The sequence below is a fragment of the Crassostrea angulata genome, chromosome 2 (assembly GCF_025612915.1).
Source record: "Crassostrea angulata isolate pt1a10 chromosome 2, ASM2561291v2, whole genome shotgun sequence".
Lineage (NCBI taxonomy): Eukaryota > Metazoa > Mollusca > Bivalvia > Ostreida > Ostreidae > Magallana > Magallana angulata.
The window spans coordinates 56,799,133-56,818,603 of record NC_069112.1 but is presented as its reverse complement, the minus strand read 5'-3'; the positions used below and the strand labels follow the sequence as shown (position 1 = coordinate 56,818,603).

At 33.2% G+C, this 19,471-nt stretch overlaps 1 protein-coding gene across 1 annotated transcript; it reads right to left on the bottom strand.

Moving 5' to 3' along the window:
- Nucleotides 1-7,221: 7,221 nt before the first annotated feature.
- LOC128174542 (uncharacterized) lies at nucleotides 7,222-17,735 on the bottom strand. The gene is made up of 2 exons (XM_052840071.1): nucleotides 17,727-17,735; nucleotides 7,222-9,266 (listed from the first exon to the last, which is right to left on the bottom strand). The coding sequence occupies exons 1-2, from the start codon at nucleotides 17,733-17,735 to the stop codon at nucleotides 7,824-7,826; spliced, it is 1,452 nt and encodes a 483-aa protein (XP_052696031.1). The 3' UTR covers nucleotides 7,222-7,823.
- Nucleotides 17,736-19,471: the final 1,736 nt, after the last annotated feature.

Genomic DNA, 19,471 nt, shown 5'->3' with positions numbered 1-19,471 from the left:
GAGAAGAAGATTTTTGAAAATTTCTCGAAATTTGTCATTAATTTCTAATTATCTCCCCTTGAAAACGAGTGTGACACTTAATTTTTACAACTTTGAATGCCCTTTGCCTAAGAATAATTTGTGCCAAGTTTGGTTGAAATTGGCCCAGTAGTTCTTGAGAAGATGTTGAAAATGTGAAAAGTTTACGGACAGACGGACGACAGACAAAATGTGATCAGAAAAGCTCACTTGAGCTGAAAGCTCAAGTGAGCTAAAAAAAACAATATGCTTGAACTAACTTTATACTGAGAGTGACATTCCTTCACTTTATTTTAAGCGCAATACCATATACATGTCAATGCTTGCAGTTTCTGATACTCAAGTTTTGCTTGAATTCGTAAAGTTTAAATGATTAAGAGAGACGGACATACAGACGAACAGACAGACACACAGACGGACGGATAGACAGACAAATGAAAATTTACATAAAACTGAAACAGTTTATTTTCGGACTGAGAACAATTATATATCTAATCAACTTTTTTTAACATTTATGAAATTTCAGTAAATATTTTGTTATCTACTTCCTCTTAGAAATGTATCTATTATGATAAATATTTTTATGGCCAATCATTTTTTACAATAAAACAATGGTAAATGATTTAAAGGGTGATTCATTTAGGATTTTGTATTGCAAAGTCTTTTTGATTCGTCAATAGTTTGATTTAGAAATTGCTTAGATATGCATAACTATTTATTGCAATAAAACAATGTAAATGTTTTACCACGGAATTTTTTGTAGGAAAAGGTTTTGCAGAGTGCTGTTTCAAATTTAAAACTCGATGTTGCCCCCTAAGAGAAAATAATTTCTATTCACAAAGAGAAGACTTTTGCTCGCAGGAAATATCTATGCTGCAACACTTCTGCCAAAAATGTATTGATTTATGTTTCATGAAAATGATGTCTACATTGTAAAAAAAAATGTCGGCTGTATCTTTAATTCATAAATTCATTTAAATAAGTCAAGATGTGAAAAGATTACAGACAAAAAAAGAAGCAGCTTACTTATAATATTACGATATTTTACACAATATAATTTGAATCACTATTGTAAATTAATTCGCACAATACTTACAACTTAAAACAAGTTTTTCTTCTAAGCATTCTCAGCATTCTTTGCTAGCGTCCAACGTCTTCTGATGTTGTCTTTTCGGCGAGTCTATTCTATTTTAGTTGGGGAGAGGGCAGGATTTGGAAAGTTCCATTTTGCATTCATTTTGCATTAAATTATGAGCGAGGTTTAAAGCTGATTGATTTAAATATGTTTGATTAGTTTTCATTACCATGATAATAAATTTCAAACATTAATAATACACAATATTTCTCAGAGAAGGTGAAAAATATCCGTTAAAAAATAACCGTGGCATCGGCATTTCATCAAAATACTATTATTATAGTATAAAGAAGGTACGAAAAAACCTTTCTTAGATTCACAAAATAGCTTGAGCAATGGAAGTGCAAACGAAAAAACCTATTTAGTTTTCTACCCAAGTTGTTTTATTTTCAATCAGACGGGTTAATGCACGATTTGAAAAAAAATACAAAGGATTAAAAAAAATATTGATATTAACATGTACACTTATAGTAGATAAAAACTTATAAATGTTTATTTGAGTACGTAGGTCGACTTTTATTTTCATTGCGTATTTTTTTTTTGTGCACTCTTTAAAACACAATGTTTTTACACTTTCTTATGAATTTAGACAAAGGGACAATACATCGTCCATCAGAGAGAGAGAGAGAGAGAGAGAGAGAGAGAGAGAGAGAGAGAGAGAGAGAGAGAGAGAGAGAGGTATAAACTAGAGTTTATGTCGATTACATGTAGTTATAAGGGGAAGAGTGTTTGCTATTGTATTTTTTCTGCAAAAAAAATCGATATCTAAATATCTTAATGACCATATAAAGGGGCGAAATCTACCTTTACTTTGTTATATATGCCTATATTCATCCATTTGTTTTTTAAAGTACAGATTTTTATATGATCAGGAAGTTGAAAATGTATTAATGCTTTTTAAAAAACGTACTAGTGATATATCTATTGATTATTCGGATTAAAGTGTTAATACACTTGTAAATAATACATCCATTGTGGTACTATTTTTTATATATTATGTAAATTCAGTAGCATCAAAGGCTCTCTCTCTCTCTCCCTCTCTCTCTCCCCCTCTCTCTCTCTCTCTATCATTTATCATATATAATCATATATGTGTACAATATTGAATCTTTCTTTATTTTTAATGGCCGCGGCTGATGTATAAATATTAAACCCCTTCAAAGAATTGTTCCATAAATCCATTCATTTGTATTTAATTTTCTAATAAATTTATCAGGCCTCTGAGAGGAACTAAATCCAGTGGTAGGATTAATGTTCTAGGTAGGAAGCTCATCCAGTATGGATCAGTGCATGGGAAATACCATCTGACGCTATTATCTCCCTTCCTGAAACAATGGCCGCCGTATCGCTTCATCGAAAACGAAATATCCATTAATATTTCATATATAAACACAACTATAAAGCTTAATGTTTAAAGAAATCAAGAATTTATTTTTTCAAAGTGCGTTAAGTGACAAGATGTAAAAAATGTTGGTCTACACTCATAACGCACTTTGAAAAAATATTTCAAAGTGCGTTGATTTGGAGCAAAAATTAACGCACTTTGAAAAAATTTTTCAAAGTGGGTTAATTTTGTCCAAAATTCAACGCACTTTGAAAAAATTTTTCAAAGTGCGTAATTTTTTCAAAGTGCGTTGCCACATACCCTTTTGCCGGTGAACAATTCTAACACTTCTGAGGAAGAATTTTACGGGCGTAAATATTTGTGTTTACGTTAACTTAGTGAATACTGTCGGGTCATTAGAATTTGTGGTGGCTCAATTTTCGTCGTTTTCGTTGGTAGCACTACCCTACGAATTTACATCCTCGACAGAAACAAATTTTGATAAAGTTAAGTTTTCTTACTTGTAAAACTAAAAACCGGAACATTCTCAAAATTAAACATCCCCACGAACTAGCAAATCTCCCATAGTCCACGAAAATTGGCCTGCACGAATATAAAAGATTTCAAAGTATGCTAAGAAGAAAATTAATAAGGTTATTATTAAATGAAGCAACGTACCAAACACCTCAACCTCACATAGCTCGTTGTGGGCAAATTTACTATATCCGGCGGGGGACGGACGATGAGTCCTGTTGTTGTAACAGATGACGTATCTCCCGTGTGTGGGACAGCTTATGTTTGCAGGGTTGGGTATTGTCGCCCTTGTGTACTTGTTGTCTTTAAAACACAGAACCCAACCAGCCTTGTCGGTTGTGTTCGATATGTAAACCGAGAATCCAACAAACCCAGATGTGTATAGATTGCTTGCATCTAAGATTATAATCAGAAGGGAAAAACGTAAATGTAATTAAAATAAAATCATAATGATTGGACAAGACACACACATACTTAGAGAGAGAGAGAGAAAGAGAGAGAGAGAGAGAGAGAGAGAGAGAGAGAGAGAGAGAGAGAGATTTTAATTAATTTAGTCATTGAATTGAAAAGCATTACAACTTGTGCTTTTTAAAGTTTAAAGATATAGAAAAATTGAGTCTGAGTACTGTAAAAGTAATAACTTCTTATAACTGTGTCATGTTGTAAATTTATAACATTACATTTGCTTTACCATTTTCTAAAAAGAATTTTGAATCTTTAATAGTGATATGAATCATGAAATTACTTAATATTGAAATATCGTATTTTTAAGCAGTTACATGTACATGTAAATCTTCTGTATTGAAACTGAATATCTAAATATCATACTCCAGACTTCGTTCTCTGTCCTGTATAATATTACGATATGGTGTATACTGAGTATTTCTCCAAGATCTACCCGCCATTCTGCTGTTGATTTAAAGTCAGCTGATATTGAACACTGCCCTCCTTCAGCAGACAGATTTGATTTCTGTCCGTCAACGGCAAGATCTGCTCCCCAGGGGCTATGATCTGGATATTGTTGCCACGCCGTTTTGTTCAATGCAATATTTTCTTTTAAAAAAAAGATACAATCAAACATAAACAATATCATACATTGTAGCTACACTACATGTAGATATATTGAACGTTTTCAGCAATAAATGCGGGTGTCTTTAAGGGTCCTCCAAAATCTTTAGAACAGAAGCTAATATTTAAAGTTCGATTCGTTAAATTCCTTTCAGATATCAAATTCAGGCATGTATTTGACTTGAAAATGACTGGAGAAATGTCAATTGTTGGGGAGCATCAACTTTTAAAAATTCTTGCTTTCTTTTAAAGCATATTAGCCGCTAAAATCGAACACGGGACCTTCAGGTCAGTTGGCCGAATTTTTACCCACTGCGCTACATGGAGAGACACAAATTTTGTAACAAAAACAGTTTTTTAATGAGATAAAATTGCCACGTTGTGACGTACTGTCATTAAAAGTAAAATCACGAGGTTTGGAGGAGCATTGTACAAAAGAACTTACGACAAAGTCATAAATATTTACAGCCTCGTAAAATGATCTTTAAAGATCAAAACTGACATAAAACCATTTGTTTACAAATATTTCAAATCCCATAATTGTATTTTCCAGCCATAAGAATAAATTATTGGTTAGTTGGTGATTAATTTGCATTCATTAATTTGTTCGTAAGCCGTAAGTTCTTTTGTAAAACGCAGCCAAGTGAATCAAGGTTGAAATAAACGTGAGTGAATTTTGTTGAAAGGAAGCCGCTAATTTTAAGATTAGAACATACATTTAACTTCATTTTTTTTTCAGTGTTTTATTTCTTTTTTCATCTGGTACAGTATTATGCATTCATTTAATCATAAAGAGTTAATTTTTTTTTTATCAAAATATATGATTTCTCTTTAATATGATTTTAAATCAACAGCCAATTTTAGTATGTTTGTAGAATAGAAAATAATACATATATACATGTTTAGTTGCATATATGTAATGATAAGGATAGAAAATAATACATGTTTTGTTGTACATATGTAATATTAACCGTGAAGTCATTAAAATTCGTGGGGGCGGAGGGGGGATTTTCATAGACTGCTTAAATTTCACAGGTTCGTGGGGATGTAATTTGGTATTTTTTCATTTACCTACAAAAAGAAATTATATGGCTCTTTAGCCGTGGAGGATGTGAATTCGTGGATGAGAGGTACCCACGAATTTACGAAAATTGAGTCAAATCAAAATCAAAATCAAATAATTCCACAGCAGATGTGTTGATTAATAAGAAAATATTTGAACTATTCAGTACATTTTTTTTTCAGAAATCGATGTAACGAGGCATAAACGAGGCATAAAGACACTATTTCATAAGTTGGTCATAATGATTATGTATATCGTTTACCGCATCTTGCCTACTTCACAATATGACGCAATTATCGTCTAGGTATTCGTATGATGTTTACGTTAAGGTTGACATGGGTTTTTGTTTTATTGTTTACAGCCCAAAGTTATGGTATATATTGTACATGTAACAATTGTAATAATTCCACTTTTACCCTTAATATTTTATTTATATCTATCATTTAACAAAAAAATATTCATTGAATGAACGTTGAACGTTACAGACAAGGAAACATGGCTTTTAAGTTAAAATTAATTACTATGATAATGTTTACGAACTAAACAAACAATTGTATTTAAGGTGTCAAATTACCCTGTACACCGTATACCGCCATTAGCAGCTGTGTTGAATCATTTCTTCAAAGGAATGAACGTTGCTTTATTATCCAGTGTGAAAAAAAATTCTGCCTTTTTTTTTATCAGATTATTTGTTCTCTATCTCAAATCTGTTATTTTTAAAGTAAATTACAGATCAAAAGATTGAGTTTAAAAGAAAATGTACGTACAATTTTTAAATTGGTTAAATCAAAGAGATCAAACGATGGGTGTATACAGATTACAAAAAAAAAAAAAAACGTAAACTTATTTTGATAACCCTAGAGGAGTTTCAGCGGGTTAAAGCCAGAGCTAATGATGCGCGACGGAGTCTCAAATATAGATCTATATATGTCGGATAACTAGTACATCCAACTGATGTATTATTACTATCACTATTATTATTAATATTACTATTATTATCATTATTATCATTATTATAATCATTTGATTTATTGATTTATAGGGTCTCTCCTCCTATGAATGTACATGTATGAATAATATTTTTTTTAGAATATTGTTTAACGTCAATAGCGAACTGTTTGATTTTGATTGGATAGAGTGTAGCATTATATATTTATAATTATGTACATATGTTTCAACAGCTTATAATTCATTTGAATTTAGCCAATAAACAATACCAATATAGATTATTAAGCAGTTGTCATATAAAATTTAATGAAGGCATAATTAAGCAGCAACTTTCAAATTACGAGCGCCAATATTTAGTCGAAAGTCAGCATTTAGTTATGTCTAAGTTGTGATAACAATCAGTAATTGTATGTACTGCCAAATGGTATACCTTTCAATACAAACAATCACTCGTATGCAAGTACAAACTATTTCCTTTATCGGCATTTTTTCGAGAGAAAAAAAATAGAAATTAGACATGAAAAATATACCCGAGAGAACACACAGGAATGGATGTTTCTTGTTTATATAAACATGCAATCTTTGTCGCTTATTTTATTTAAACTGTTTTTGTAATGATTTTATTGAATCTTACTAGACATTGAACACAAACTTAATTAGTCTGGGTTCAATTTATAAGTTTTACGTCTGCATACTTCTTTAGAAATTGTCAATCTCTTATAAATCACTTTAATAAAGAAAAAATATACAAAATAATAATGTTCAGAGTTTAAGAATTAATATTGATTTAACAGTAGGCACACTTATTTTGTTCGTTTTAAACTTTCTTGAAAGGCACAGTTGAAAGTTTTATTATTATTGTTTAATATTTCTAAAATTGAAAGGTGTTCTATTCTCCATTTCATTTAATGCAAATTAATTAAGGTAAGAATATGTCAGGGCCATTGAGTCAAAACCTAAGTTTATGAATAAAGATTGCTACAGCAATAATTTATACAGAAAACAACATTAACAGAGGTGTATGTAAAGCAATACGAAATCACGGTGTCATATTTTTTTCCTTCAAATTAACTTAAATAAACACGATGGTTTTATTTATTAACCGAACAAATGAATAATTTGGTTAAAAAAAAGGCTTACCGTAGCTGGTCACTAGACAGAACGGTGCAGAAAATAATAAACATAACAAACTCCACTCCATTTTAATGGATGCTCCGTTCGTAGTACAGCTATACAAGGCGTTTTACCCATCGGAGATGTTAACTGATTCAGGGTCGGCGTTTTTGTAACTTTCTTTAATGTTTATGATAATAACAACCATCGATTTACCACTTCTGACAATCGATTTGTTCTTTCAAAAATCTGACACTTACACGTATTGCTTATACATAAATGATATAAGCTAATAAGACAACAAAATTCACTAATATGGACAATGTCCAGATAATCTGTTTTAAAACGCTCCCTCTACCGCTTTAGGCTTCAATACACAACCAAAAATAGAAAATCTGCGGGAATTTTACATTAATTGCACCAGCAATGAAAAAGCCCGGATGATTACGTTGAAAAATTGTGCGAGGTATTCCGAGTAAGTTTCGAATAGTGAACAGATGTAAACACTCCCGATTAAAAATCGCCAAGGCTTGGGGATATAAAAAAACCCCACACAACTCGTTAGATAAAAATCATAAACATGTACCATCGAAAATCATGAGAGATCCTATAATTGTAGATCACGTTGGACACGGAGAACCCTTTGGTAGTTTTTTGTGTGTTTTGCAAAAAATTTCGTTTCGTACGAACACCACATCTAAGGCACGGCCATCAATCATATTCTTTTCAGTGGGTAACGATATCTGTGAATGTTCACTGTAACCTCCAATATCAGAAAAGAACCTTCTCAGTGCATTTAGTTTCTCCATTGACTTGTCATCGATGATGCTATGGCCGTCCCACACCCGGTATTCTATTGACCACACGTCCACGGTAATGCGCCTGGTTTTAAGTCCGTCTCTCATCGACTCAAGTACGGTCATCTCTCCTCCCTCAACATCTAGAGAATAGAAGTCAATGTGGTGGGTTTTTATTTCACTCAACACATTTTCCAAATTGAAACATGGAACCGTGATGGTGTTGGTCCGGTTTAACAGTTCCATGTGATGTTTATTGGTTTGACTTTTCACAGCACCGTTTTTTTTATGGTTCACATCCTTTATAAATGTCACTGCTTTAATTTCTTTACAGATGCAGCCGCATAGCCTCCACGCGTGTCGTTCGAGTTTATCAATTCGTTGACATAACTCGGGGTCAGCCTCGATCAAAAGTCCTGTCCAGTTATGATGTCTTTCTAACCACAGTGAATTTGAAAGGAACTGTCCATTGTTTGCTCCCATGTCAATAAAAAACCCACCGCTTTTTTGAACTATGTCAAAGACGATTTCATCCTGTCTGGCTTGGGAGTATCGCCGATCGGCGTCCTTTACATTTCTGTAAGGGTGAGGAGAAAGCAGATATTCGTTAATACGGTAATATTTCTCTTTTCCTCGACAACGTGTTCCATTTGGAAACTTGTTTTCTACTCTACACCATTCGTTCTCACTGACAAACACAACATCTGAGTCATACAAATCCTTATAATTACTATTGGCAGACACCTGTGAATATTCAAAATAACCTCCAAGTTCAGAAAACAACTTTCTTAGTGCGTTGAATTCATTTATTGATCGTCCAACAACAGCTTTTATACCATCCGTCACTCCGTATTTAAGTGACCAAATGTCTACTTTGAAAGTTCCGTTTCTCAGCAGAGACCTCATCAAATCCAGGATGACCGGACCTGCGTGTTGCACGTTTAAAAAACAAACGTCAATACGACTGACACCATGTAAGGCCTGACCTACATCAGTGCATGGAACGATGGATTTATTATCCCTTTCCAACGTGTGGTTGGTAACTTGATTATCACCACCAACTGTTTGAAAAGAAACTTTACCTTGAGAATTCGATAAACAACCACATAAACGCCTCGCCTTTCTTTTTAATTTGGTCATCGGTTTGCATCTGTAATGATCTAAATCAATCAACAGTCCAGTCCAGTCGTATTGCTTCTCTAACCAAAGTGGATCAGAGGGAATAAGACCATCACGCGTTCCAATGTCGAGAAAAAATCCTCCTTGCTTTTTGTACGAAAGCCGAGAAGGATCATTCGAGATTCGAGATTCGAAATACGAGATTCGAAATACGAGATTCGAGATTCGAAATTCGAGATTCAATATCTAAATTAACCAATCAAATCAGGGATCTGAAACCTGTATCCTAGCAACATCAAACTGTTCTAAATAAAGATCATTCGTACATGCTCTTTCCTACAAATAAATGTCTTAATAGCTCTTATATAGTGGTTATAAAATGGTTAAAGTAACATTGATGAATTAACCCCACACAGTATAAACAATTAAATTAGAAATAACACTGTTGGCTTTGCGAATCTAAGTGGTTTTGTTTGCCCTGTATGTATTTCCCCCCCGAACAATTTTAACCCGAAGTGTATTCGCCCCAACTGTGTAAAAATCGGCTCGCGAAGAAAGATCTGTTTAATCTAAATGTTTTAGCTATGTAACGAAACTCAGAAAAATAATCGACATGTCAAAATATAGGTTATGATAAAGTTTTAAACCATAGAAGATATAATGATTTACAACCTCAAAGACAAAAATCCAGAGAGAGAGAGAGAGAGGAGAGAGAGACAGACAGACAGAGAGAGAGACAGACAGACAGACACAGAGAGAGTTTTGTAGTGTCAAATTCAGTTTGATTTAGAATTTGAAATTGATTTGATTTGTTACAAGCATATATAGACAATAATTAAGTCTCTAAAACGAGAAAAGAGAGGAGGTAGCTAGGGAAGGGCAGACCAACTAGCAAGCTTTAATTTTAACGGTGATAGCGCACCTGTGATTTACATTGACTCTCTCTCTCTCTCTCTCTCTCTCTCTCTCTCTCTCTCTCTCTCTCTCTCTCTCTCTCTCTCTCTCATCACCTAGCATTTCCTTTTCCGTGAGGGGGCTTGGGGTATTTGTCTTACATTAGCTAGCGGAAATGATAAAAAAAACAACATAAAATCTTCTTTAAATTGTGTGCGGATGTTGTACGCCAATAATCTGTTTTCAGTATATACATTTCAAGAGGGGGGGGGGGGGGGGGGCGGCTATATAGTCCTAATTAATTTGTCAGTTATTCTGTCCCCACTTTGTTTTCTCTTCGTTTTCCAGGTTTTTTTATTTGGCTCGGCAAATTAATATAAAACTTTCTGTGTAGCTCCATAACGATGCACTGTAGATAAATTATGAGAAGTTTTACTTTTGATAAACAGGTACATATCCGTACTTGATTTTTAATTTGACTCTTATAATCGGATTTAATATTCCAATAATTATAGGGTAGGAAAGAGTAGACGGGACTCATTTGCGCATATCCTACTGTACCATTCATTCAACACAGGTATTAGCACTCATCGAGTTCGACTTGCTTTCCTTTTCTTTCATCCACTGGATTTAAAGCTATTAATTTTTGAAAATATTTTGAATTTATGGCCTGATTATATATAAATTAGAGCTGCGCTGGTGCATATATTTACCCAAATGGACCAAAATATAACCAAATGAATCTAAAAGTTTTGACAAAATTAGTTTTAAACGTACGACTCTTTTTTTCAATTCTAATCGGGTATGTCCTTTAGAAAAATCTTGAACCACACACATTTTAGCAAATAAAACGACAATTGTTTCATTTTTTTATGGGGAGGGAGGTGGTGCCGGTAAAGGACATGTATTGTTTGTGGCAGTTGTGCTATACTCTCATTTGTTATAATAGGTACATGTAATACTACATATTGATATAAAATGAAAGTTTCCAATTACACTGTACATAGCTTCTATCACGCATTTTGACCCGTGCGATAGTTTAAAACAATTTTCAAAGCATTTAATGTAATTCAACCGATCATTTTTGAAATTTAATTTTCTGGATCCCCGCCTGATACGTCCGCCTTCTTGTATATTAGAATTACATGTACGTTGACCATATGTACACATTAACTTAATCGGCTATGTTATGGGACGATAACATTTTTTATCAATGTTTTTGCAGGATATGTAACAAATAACAGCCTATTTGTGGGTTTTTGCACTGATTATTTGAGATAATTTGCCGCCATCTTTTATGCATTCCACACACCACTCACAGTTTCTTTATTTGGTGTTCAGTGTGTATGGCAACAAATTGGTAAATTTGCACCACTCACCCCTTGTAGCTTCATCCTGATTACATTTTATCTGGCTAAGTGTAATGTAGTAGTATATTAAATACACACATCTTTGTTTGCAGTGCTTATTTACATGTTTAGAGATTAACTTACAAAAAAAGTAAACATTTTACATGACTTATATGTAATTATTGTCAATTTTGGTGCGGTGGGGGGTAGGCGGGTAGGAAACTACAGAGAAACTTAACTTGGCTGTGAAACATATGCTTTTATTCTTTCTTGTTGATATATCAATGAATGAATTATAACAAAATATATGTACAACAATTAATTTTGAAATATTCATGCACAATCAAATAAAGGGTTTTACTGTTCTCTGCACAAGAAATCGGCAATGTGAACAAATTGGCACCCTATCATCCCTACCTTTAATTGTAGAGAGTAGGTATCCTTCTATATTGAAAACAATTCCAAAAGTAAGACTCATAATAAGTTGTTTACTGAGGAAAAGGAAAAAAAATTGTATTTATCAATAATTCCGTATGATGTGATAATATCTCAATGATTTGTTTATAACCATAGTACTAGTGTAACACTGTATGCATACATAAAAACGATAAGTAATGCTTATATTTATTAGTGAAACAGGACAGATTATTTATATTTAGATTATTTAGATACATGTACTAATCTTCATGCGGGGATCTAGAAAGGAGGGGGTCAGGGGATCTGGACCCCCTCCTCGGGAAAATTGGAGCTTGTTAAATTTACATAGTAAAATTTTTTAAAATTGGCCTAGGACCCTCTACAGAAAAAATTAGCTACGCTTATGAAGTTCTCTACCATAATGGCATTTTTACACAAAAGGGGTGAATAAACCCGGGTTTTAAACTATTACTGGTGGTGAAATACCTTAGGGTTCAAACGCATCAGGTGGAAATGCACCAGGGCAAACAAAATCACTTAGATCCGCGAAGCACACTGCATTATTACAAGTCTTCTTAGATATTCTGTGTAAAAGTAAATACAAATAATTATTTAGTTAGGTAGGGAGAAGTGAACATAGCATTTATTTGTATATAAGAGCATGTACGTATGATTTTTATTTAGAACAGTTTGATGTCGCTAGGATACATATTTTCAGATCCTTGATTTGATTGGTTAATTTAGATATTGAATCTCGAATTTCGAATCTCGAATCTCGTATTTCGAATCTCGTATTTCGAATCTCGAATCTCGAATGATCCTTCTCGGCTTTCGTATTTTTGAGTATTTCGAGAACTTTAAAAACCGAGGACTGATTTTCTTTACTCCCCGCTTGTAGTTGGGCCCCTTCTGTTTGGAATATATTTCGAATTTCATCTCCTGTAAATCTGTTTTTTCTGTTTCCAGTCGGACTTATCTGTGTTTTTGCTACATGTACAGTCGGTTCACCAAGTTTACAAAATATCCACAGTCCAACTTCTACACAGAAAAATGTAAGTATGGTTGCGAAGATGTATCTATAGCACCACATGGTTTACTGACAGAATAAACGTTTTTTAAAAAATGTCATGTTTAAAACCGACAAAATAAAAGGTATATAATTAAACACCAATAAATACTGTAAACTCCTTATTAATCGCGAGGAATTAATTCCCGCTTAAAATCGTGAGAAGCATCCCTCGCAAATTTTATAGTCTCGCTTTTAACTCCTTATTAATCGCGAGGAATTAATTCCCGCGTAAAATCGTGAGAAGCATCCCTCGCGGATTTTATAGTCTCGTTTTTAATTTTTAGACACTTTCGAACTATTGGAAATCAGAACGAAAAATTGGTGATCGCGATTTTATATTCCCGCGATTTGATACACAAAAGTGGAATCGCGAAATTAAGTACTCGCGTAAAATAAGGAATTTACAGTAGTATTTCTATGAGGTAATGGGATGGGGGGGGGGGGGGGTCAGATGTTCCGATCAGTCTAATTGGATAATCCTAATGAGGCTGGATGGACAACAGATTCACTATTTAACCTACCTTAAACCTTAAAATAATTATGATAATTTTGGCCATAGTGTATAGTTTAGAAAAAGAAACAAAAAGTAATTTTAGCTTTAAAATTTTAACATTTTCCTACATCTCTCTATATATACATTTTCATCTCAAGGAGATACTTGTAGATAAATACATGTAGCACACAAATCAGCCCTCTTAATAAGATGTTTAGCAATAAAAGTTTAGATAAAGAAGAAGATGTTTGGGCTTTTTAATTGTTTTTTAATTGCGAATATTTGCTTTAGTTGTTATTAATACAGAACTCTACGGTCTCCCGTTCCGAATGTTTGGAATACAAGGAGTTTTTTAAGGGACCTGATGGTCGTGGCCATTTTTAGACTGTATGGATCTTCTCTAGAAAAAGAGCTCTATATGAAAACATAGGAAAATGCACAAATTTAAAAAGGTGAAATATATGGATATTTTCTTGACTAAATAATACATTAATACACAATAATTCTGTTTAAAGATAAACAATTCAAATCTTTTAAAATTTTCGGTAAATTAGATGGTAAATTTGAGTGCTGACTATACAACCTCCTTAAAAGTTTTGTTACCAAAATTTACTTTAAAAAATTATTGTTAGCGAGTCCATTTGCATGGGAATGATTATAACGGAAGATTTTCGTGTTGGTTACATGTAATGTTTGATCCCTGCTTGCATGAATTGCATTGCGACAGATTAAATCAGATGTTCATTCAATTTCTCGTCAATGCATCATTTCACACAGTCAAATAAGTTACGTGTTAAATGGTACATGTACACAGTCTCTCTGTTAATTACTTTTTTTAAAATCACACAGAATTTCAGTGAGGCGATTGAAGCGACTGAGTCAAACGACTGGTATCAGCCAGCGCATATAAATAGCTATTAGATGTGTCATTAAACGAAGCTTCTTGTTTTTAAGTGCCATAGCAGTTGTCACTGTAAAATCATTGGTTTTGCTATACATTCTATTCCATTCAATGCCTATATTTGGACAATGCTTAACGCAAAAGTGCTTGGGGGAGGGGGGGGGGGGGGGGAGAGTGTGACTCCAAAAAATCTTACGTACCAAAAAAACCCTCCAAATCATGAAATTCCTAATCGGGGTGGGGGGGGGGGGGGTCTAGTATGCATAAGACTCCTACTTTCTAAATCACTGTTAATACTTTTTTTGAATTTTCAATTTTTTAAAGGTAAATTTAGGAACAATTTGCTGTGAGAAAAAGTGGGGGTTGGGGGCTCATCCCTCTCTGATGCTATGTGCTTGCAAAAAAAGTGTGTGTGTGTGGGGGGGGGGGGGGGGGAGGTTAAGCCCCCCTAGTCCCCCCCCCCCCCCACCCGGGTTTCCGACGCCTATGTATAAAAAAAATTAAGGTAGATCTCTTAATGGACAATTTGGTAACTACCCTGTTTCATTGAAAGAACAGTAAAAAGATGCAGTTTCCACTAACAAAACCTAATATAGATTGTACAAGTTGAAAACCATTTTACACATCCCTGCGAATGTCATTGTCATTGAAATTTTAGACCACGTGGTTTTATTTGACCCTTTCAGTTCCGCAGTAAGAGTCGTGCCTCGTGTTTTTAGTCTATTTCACAAAATCTAGGTATTTGTAATCAAATATAAATTTTTTATTGATTTTAAACTTTATCTTCATTAATTGGTGGATAAAATGTGTTCTAGAAATAAATGTGACAATAAAAAATAGTTTTTGTCTGTTGTTGCAACAATTAACATGCTTAGTAGAGATCCCCCGTGAGGATTTATTTTCGATCCGCGCCTGACCTAGTAATAGTATCAATAGTGCAACAGACTATACTATTTTATGCAGAATGTTCCTTGAAAATGGCTCGATATGGTTAAGTTTTTATGCAAAACAGACAATTTTTTTAAAAACATGGTATTGCACACCACAAGCATCAAACATGGCCATGATTTTATTAAGCAACCCAATGTTTATAGTTTATAACTCTACACGTGGTTGAACACGAACGATAACTCTTTTCTGAATATAATCGTTTAATATAAAAACTGCTGCATGGTGAAATAAGACATACATCTTATAAGATTGTCATGTTTTATCATAAATCAAAGTAGGGTATAATATGTAAAACGACCATAACTTACGTATTTTGAGAATATTATCCGAACACTTATACTTCCGCTCGAAATTTCACAGGAACTGAATAAATCTCGGTGAAGTCTCGTGAACTTTAATTCGAGCACCTCTGGATTTATTACATACTTATCAACAATAAAAAAAAAACATTCCGAACAAATTTGCAGGGGTTGTTACAGCTTAGCGACCTAAACACTGAACATTCGGAACTTACGGATATACGTAATAAGCATTAATAGATTGTAATAGATAGTTTTGAATTTTTTGAATTACAAAACTTTAATGTAACACGAGTATATAGTTTCTGTGAATTGTTTTTAGAATTATCGATAATCATTTCAATTTTTTGGAACATCTTAATTACATGTACATGAAAAAAACAACAACAAATAAATAAAAAATATAACAAATCTGAAATACTGAACATTTTTTAACGATTTGTGCTATGGAAAAAACCCGGACGGACACACCAATTGTGACACGCACATGTATTTACCTTTGCAGGCAGTCGACAAAAGCTATTATAGTGTATTATCAATATAATTCTATATTTTGAATAGACCTTTTCCTTTCACATATCACTATGTCTAAGTGCAGAAGGCAATTTTTCATAAACAATTTAATGCTCTCGTTTTCAAAAATAAATGTTGTACTGCAATGAACAATAAATGCATTTAAAAGAAAGGTAATTGGAAAATTGGAAAAAAAGGAGTAAATAAGATGTGATGCTCCTCATCTCAAAAAATGCATTTTGATTAAAATAACAATAGTTGGTTTTATAACACAAAATTTGTTGATAATATACATGTATTTTAAAAATGAGGAGTGAAAAAATAATCAATTAGAAAATATATGTAACGTTATGTTACGCTTTTAATTGTAGGTTTTGTTTTGTTTTTGTGTTATTTATATCTGAAAACGACTTCTTCTGATCAGTCATCTAAACTTGGGTTTGCATACTAAACAGCTATGTTACTGTCCTTTACAAAAAGTTTAGATTATTGGGAATCAAAATGTGTACACGAAGTTGTCATGTACACATTTTGATTCCCAATAATCTAAGTTTTTGTAAAGGATATTACAAATCTACTATAAATTCTGCAATACATTTATATAGTTTAGTTGTTGTGAGTACTTAGTTAACCTTGAGCAGAGAGAGATGGAGAGAGAGAGAGAGAGATGGAGAGAGAGAGAGTAATTAAAAAGTAATTAACAGAGAGACTGTGTGCATGTATCAATTAACACGTAACTTATTTGACAGTGTGAAATGGTGCATTGACGATTGATATAGATTCACAATTTCTCGAGATATTCATGCCATGGATATAGATACATGTCGATATTTGTAGTCAGTAATACACAAAGAAGGATAACTCTAATTTATCAGAAAAATCCAACAGTAAAGGAAACGAAGAGTTATCCGTCTTTTATTTAATGTATTTAAGCGTTCGACTAAAGGTCAGTTTACCTTATAGAAATGGGCGAGTAGACTGAAACTAAAAACCAATCGATTCACTGCTGCTCTTCTTATTTTCATTATTACAGAGGTTACTCAAGGGAATTACTGTCTAGTAAGCCAGAACTTTAGTTTGCATAATGCGAATAAAAAAAATCCGAAGAGAGAGAGAGAGAGAGAGAGAGAGAGAGAGAGAGAGAGAGAGAGAGAGAGAGAGTAGTTTGACGGATATTTAGATATTTTTTTTTCCTTGGAAGAGGAGTGGAGTTGTCAAAGGCCTATTTTCGGTAACCTTACAGTATGCACAGGGATCAATTAAAAGGTAACGGAAATGTGACTGAATGGCATATCTGTGCCTTTCAGTCACCTTTCCAGACCATTCAGTTATCATCCAGTTGACTGAGTGGGGCAGAGCTTTATCCAGTGATCGATGAATTCAGTAAGATTAAATTTTTACAGGGGTTGGAGTATTTCTAACTACTGGTGGTTTTTGTTCGCATTTTGCACACATATAAAAAATCGAGTTTTTAAAACGTGTGCAGAACGGGAATTTGTCAGAGTAAGATCATAATTACTTAATTGTCTTAGCCCGTATCACAATAAATGTATACATTTTAGTTCAATATTTAACGTTTAACCACAAAATCCAAAACAAGAAAAATATGTGATATGTCAATATTTTACATGTATATGATGTATCAAGTCTTGTCGTAAGTTATTTTAATTTGTTACGAATTCTGGATGGGTTTTTTGTTTTAATTGTATAAATCTTCGAACCCCAGCCATTTTCCCGAACATTGCAATTGTGTATATATTTATTAGGTACGGGAATCCTTTGGTACACAAAATTGAAAAAAAAATTTAGTTCAGATAATGCTCTCATTACAGGAAGTCTACCAATAAAATAGAGATACAATTTGAGAGCAATTACATTATCATTTTTAGAAAAATAGTTTAAAGAGTAAAATATTCAAAATCAGTAAAATGTCTTGATTCATAAATCAGAGTAAAGTGCGTTACCAGGTTGCGTCTACATAATACATTTAATTCTTTTTTAAAATGCATTTGGAAAAATACCAGTAATTCCCAAGTTAAAATCAAACTATAATATTTATGAAAACATACGTGTAATTCACGCCTATTGTTCTGTACATATTTATTAAATGTGTGGAAAATGGGAACACACCACTCGGTGTACACTTAGACTTGCACGGATCTTGCGGGGGTCGGAGGTCTGGATATAGACTATATATCCCCTCATCCCTTTTTGAAAAATCAAATGTCTTCAATTTACATAGTTAAATTACCAAAAATATGCCTCCAACCCCCCCCCCCCCCCCCCACCACCACCTCTTCCACGATTTTTTTTTTTGCTTTGGATCTGCGCATGCTTGTATCCAGTACATGTAACATGGAATCAGTGATCCAATGGTAATGAATTTTTACATCGGATTGTAGACTACACATCATTTCTAACACTATCATGCCCACTTTACTTAAGTGTTCGACTCAGTTCAGAAAAAAAAATATCAGAAGCAAATACACAATTTAATACATGTAGGACAGTTAATGAGACATTTAATATTTGTTTTAGTTCCAACTAGATATTGTGGTACTAAATTGCCATGACGACTTATTGTGCGGCGTTGTGTACATACCGCCTGAGGTAGTAAACATGCACCACCTGACTTTTTTTTTTTTAGAAATAGAAAAGAGTTAATCAGTATTACATATGAAATCTAAATGTATTTGTCTTATGGGCGCCTTTAAGGTATTCGATGTATAACGACCACATTTTGTACCTAATATTTGAATGGTCCGATATTCTTAATCATGATATCATTTTGAAGGTGTTATCAAATTAAATTACTCCACCGAAGTAATTTTCAAAATTATGATTATGGTCCAACTTATTACACATTGAATTTTGCATTGAAGTCTATAGGCGACGTATGTTTTATTAAGATATTGTAGAAAGTATCTTAAATTTCGTAAAACTCTCTTGGTTAATACATGCATAAACTTTCTCTTTATTAAAACATGAAATGAAATGAATCATTTACCGCAGATATTTTGACGAAATGAAAATTTTCTTTTTTCTCTCCATTTTTTTCATCAAGGGGAGATCACTCTTTAAAAATATTTAGGGTGCAAAATGACATGTTATATGTTGTCTATCATGTGAATTTGGTTCATTTCACTTTCATAGTTATCTAGCAATACATATTTAACTAGTTTAAAATGATTCAAAATTGTTCCTTCATTGTACATTTAATACCTAGCTGCAGATCTGTAGCTCTCTGGTTGAAAAAATTCGGATAGACAAACCTGGTTTGCAGCTAATTGAATACCTTGATGAGTTAGCCATTTGAACGATTTTTTTTATTTCTGATGATTTTTAGAGCATTTGAATGGATGGACAGATATTTTTCAACCCGATATTGAATCAGTCTGTCTTCCTTGAACATTTGTACTTTTTTTTATCGTTTCCCCCTCTTATTTGTAGTGTACACGTGCCTCTG